The following is a 3,487-nucleotide window of genomic DNA, read 5'->3' as shown; positions in this document are numbered from 1 at the left end:
TAGAAGATGGTATAAAACACTATCTAATATACTACTTAAATACAGATTAACAAAATCTGAACATGATAACACTATATTCTTTGTAAAGAAGAAAGAAATAACTGTAACCATATTATTTGTACATGTTGACAATATTACTATTGTAGCAATGAATAATAATACTATTGTAATGATAAAACAATCTATTACACATCATTTACAATATACAGACAGTGGTGAATTACACTAGCTACTTAGTATAGAGATTCAACACAACAGAGAGTATAGATTCATCAGGATGTATCAGACACATTATATTAATAGTATAATAGAACATTACAAACTTACAAACAAACAAAGTGTACAAACACCTATACAGCCTGGTACACAATTAAAAACAGTATTACAAACCAATAACAATAGAGAACAAATGTCTGATATACTATACATAAACATGGTTGGTACACTTAGATACATTGCAGACTGTACACAGCCAGATATAGTATTTGCAACAAATCAGTTAGCTAAATACCTCAATGACCCTAGTATGGAGCATTATCTAGCACTTAAACATTGTTACATGTACTTAAAAACTACAAACAATGTCTGGCTCCAACTCAGCAGTACAAATCAATCAATATTGAACAGATATACAGATACAGACAGTATGATGCAAGAAGGGCATTGTACAATATCAGGATATACATTTTACTTGAGCAATTCATTAGTTTTGTGGTCAAGTAAAAGACAAACACTGGTGGCAAATTTAATGTATGAAGCTGAATTAATAGCTCTTGCAAGAGGAACACAAGAAGTGATTACACTTACTCATTTAGCTGAAGAGATTCTGCAGGTCTCTGATGCACCAATTAATATCTATTGTGATAACAATGCTGTTATACAAACAGTTACATTAGACAAACTCAAATATTCGGAACGAACAAAGCATTTAGATTATAAGAAAGATTTTATTAAATGCTACATTGAGTTAGAGTACATAAATGCGAAATACATACAGACGAACGATCAACAAGCAGATATATTAACTAAAGCACTACATGTACTACAAGTCAAACATCTTACCAGTTTACTCGGACTAGTAAGAGTTTGAAGGGGAGTATTATGAGATGATTAGTTCATCAACAGACAAACCACAAGATGATGACTTCATAATGTCTTAGTTAGAATACATACAATATAAGGACGAGAGACACTGAGCGGTCAATCATCACCTCACCCCTTGTCTATGCGTGCCCCCCTTAAGTTTTCCCTCTTAACACATTTTCATCATTTGTTTGTTCTCCACTGAAGTCAGATCTGTTTTGTTCGGCTTGCGTCATTGCAACGATTGCACCAAGGGTAAGGAGTAATAGAGGGTGGCTCGATGATGCTGATCGTGACGCTTGATTGATGATACGATACGAGATAGTAACGCATGTAGATACCCACATTGGGTGCGGACATTAAATTTGAAATTAGACATAGGAAAGCTACACAGCCTTTCCAGTGCCATATACAGAAACTCGGACTCTGGACTTAAGCGAGAAGTTCTTTGGTAAACTAGTCTTCTTTTAAAACAACGTGGAATCCTGCTTTCATTATACAGACTGAGCTACCTGCTCAACAAGGATAGACATTACCCTCTTCGTTGTAATACGCTTCCACGGAGGAGATATCCACGACGCTTCGCACACCTGCCAAGCAGCCAGTTCAAACGAAGACGCATCGTCCAGATCAGCAGGTCGTGATGGCAATTCTCCTTGAAATAATGGCGAACATCACACGCGGGTCACTCTTGAGACGTGCATAAGGTAGTTCCTTTGATAAGATTTCCTAACGCAGATTGATCAATTTCGTAATTCGGAAAACGTTACCGAAAAACATACGTAGACAGTCATGCCGAATGCCCAGACATCTGTCTCCTTCGTGTGGAGAGAATCAAGATTGATATCTAGAAGCTCAATGGCCATCCATCTGACGGATCCCCTCACATCGCTTAGGGTGGTGGCTTCAATGGACAAGGAAGAAGCCAACGTGCGAGACATCCCGAAATCGCAAATAAGAGGTTGACTGGACGGTCCGACTAGTACATTGTCCTTCGGTATAATATGGTAAGAAGAGTAACAAATAAATGAGATGGAAGGAATTCACTGCTTTAAGATCTGAGTGTACAATGTCTTGATCATGCAGGTAATCCATCCCAGCAGCTATCCCCAATATCTGTTCAATAGTTTATCTCAGTGCAAACATTTCGTCGTCGAGATAAATGGCTTACCAGCTTTTCAGGATCAGCAGAAGAGTTATGCTTCAAATACTTTGTAACGGTGCCATTTTCTATCCATTCCGATACCACAGAAGGATAGTCTCCTTCCAAGACGTATCCAAGAAGTGGCAGAATATTTTCATGAGCAAGTTTGGACCACACATAGAGCTCCTTGACGAATAGCTACACAGACCCACAGCATGAATGCAAAGGGTGCTCTGTGAACAGAAATGACGTACTTTCGCAAAATCGCGCTCAGATTGAATGTGCACACGAAGTCGCTTTATCGCGACTTTTACTTGCCTTTTTCTCCGTAAACGAAAGGCGCCCGTATTCGTCGTGGGTAAGCTCGCTTTCCCAACGAAAACATCGCAAAATCCCCCATGTGCTTTCATGACAGCACCATCGTAGCTGATTCGTGATGTCAGGTCAGGATGCGATAAACTCGCGAGGACTGTGTTGAGAGCTTTGGAAGATTTATTATGCTTGTCTTGTAACCGTACTAGCGTTGTGGGTCAACTGCAGACCCGACAGAACGGGCAATATTTGATAAAGCTGTTTGAAGAGTGTGCATTGAGTGAGGAGAGCATCATATACTTGAGCAGTTTTATATTGGACAGTGCAGTGTAAGGAAACTCACTGTTCCTCACAAGAGAATTCTAATCGCCCTTAGTTCACTCAACTACTGACTGGGATAACCTAGTACTTGAGTGAGGGGTCAGGGGAAAAGAATCCCCTTTACCCAGTGGTCGATACTGTCTTTTATAAGGGTATACACGTGTTGAGAGGGAGAACTAAGGGGGGCACGCATAGACAAGGGGTGAGGTGACGATTGACCACTCAGTGTCTCTCGTCCTTATATTGTATGTATTCTAACTGAGACATTATGAAGTCATCGTCTCGTGGTTCGTCTGTTGATGAACTAATCATCTCATAATACTCCCCTTCAAACTCTTACTAGTCCGAGTAAACTGGTAAGATGTTTGACTTGTAGTACATGTAGTGCTTTAGTTAATATATCTGCTTGTTGATCGTTCGTCTGTATGTATTTTGCATTTATGTACTCTAACTCAATATAGCATTTAATAAAATCTTTCTTATGATCTAAATGCTTCGTTCGTTCCGAATATTTGAGTTCGTCCGATGTAACCGTTCGTATAACAGCATTGTTATTACAAAAGATATTAATTGGTGCATCAGAGACCTGCAGAATCTCTTCAGCTAAATGTGTAAGTACGATTGCTT

At 39.1% G+C, this 3,487-nt stretch overlaps 1 protein-coding gene across 1 annotated transcript; it reads right to left on the bottom strand.

Annotated features, from left to right (window-relative positions):
- Window positions 1-1,826: 1,826 nt before the first annotated feature.
- FOMMEDRAFT_94672 (kinase-like protein) lies at window positions 1,827-2,422 on the bottom strand (the record flags this gene model as incomplete). Its single annotated transcript, XM_007270384.1, has 3 exons — window positions 1,827-2,075; window positions 2,131-2,199; window positions 2,255-2,422. Coding segments are annotated over 3 exons (486 nt in total), but the record flags the coding sequence as incomplete, so codon positions are not given.
- Between the last annotated feature and the right edge of the window lie 1,065 nt (window positions 2,423-3,487).

Source organism: Fomitiporia mediterranea, assembly GCF_000271605.1.
Source record: "Fomitiporia mediterranea MF3/22 unplaced genomic scaffold FOMMEscaffold_13, whole genome shotgun sequence".
Classification (NCBI taxonomy): domain Eukaryota; kingdom Fungi; phylum Basidiomycota; class Agaricomycetes; order Hymenochaetales; family Hymenochaetaceae; genus Fomitiporia; species Fomitiporia mediterranea.
The sequence above is the reverse complement of the archived record's forward strand: the minus strand, read 5'-3'. Positions and strand labels throughout refer to the sequence as shown.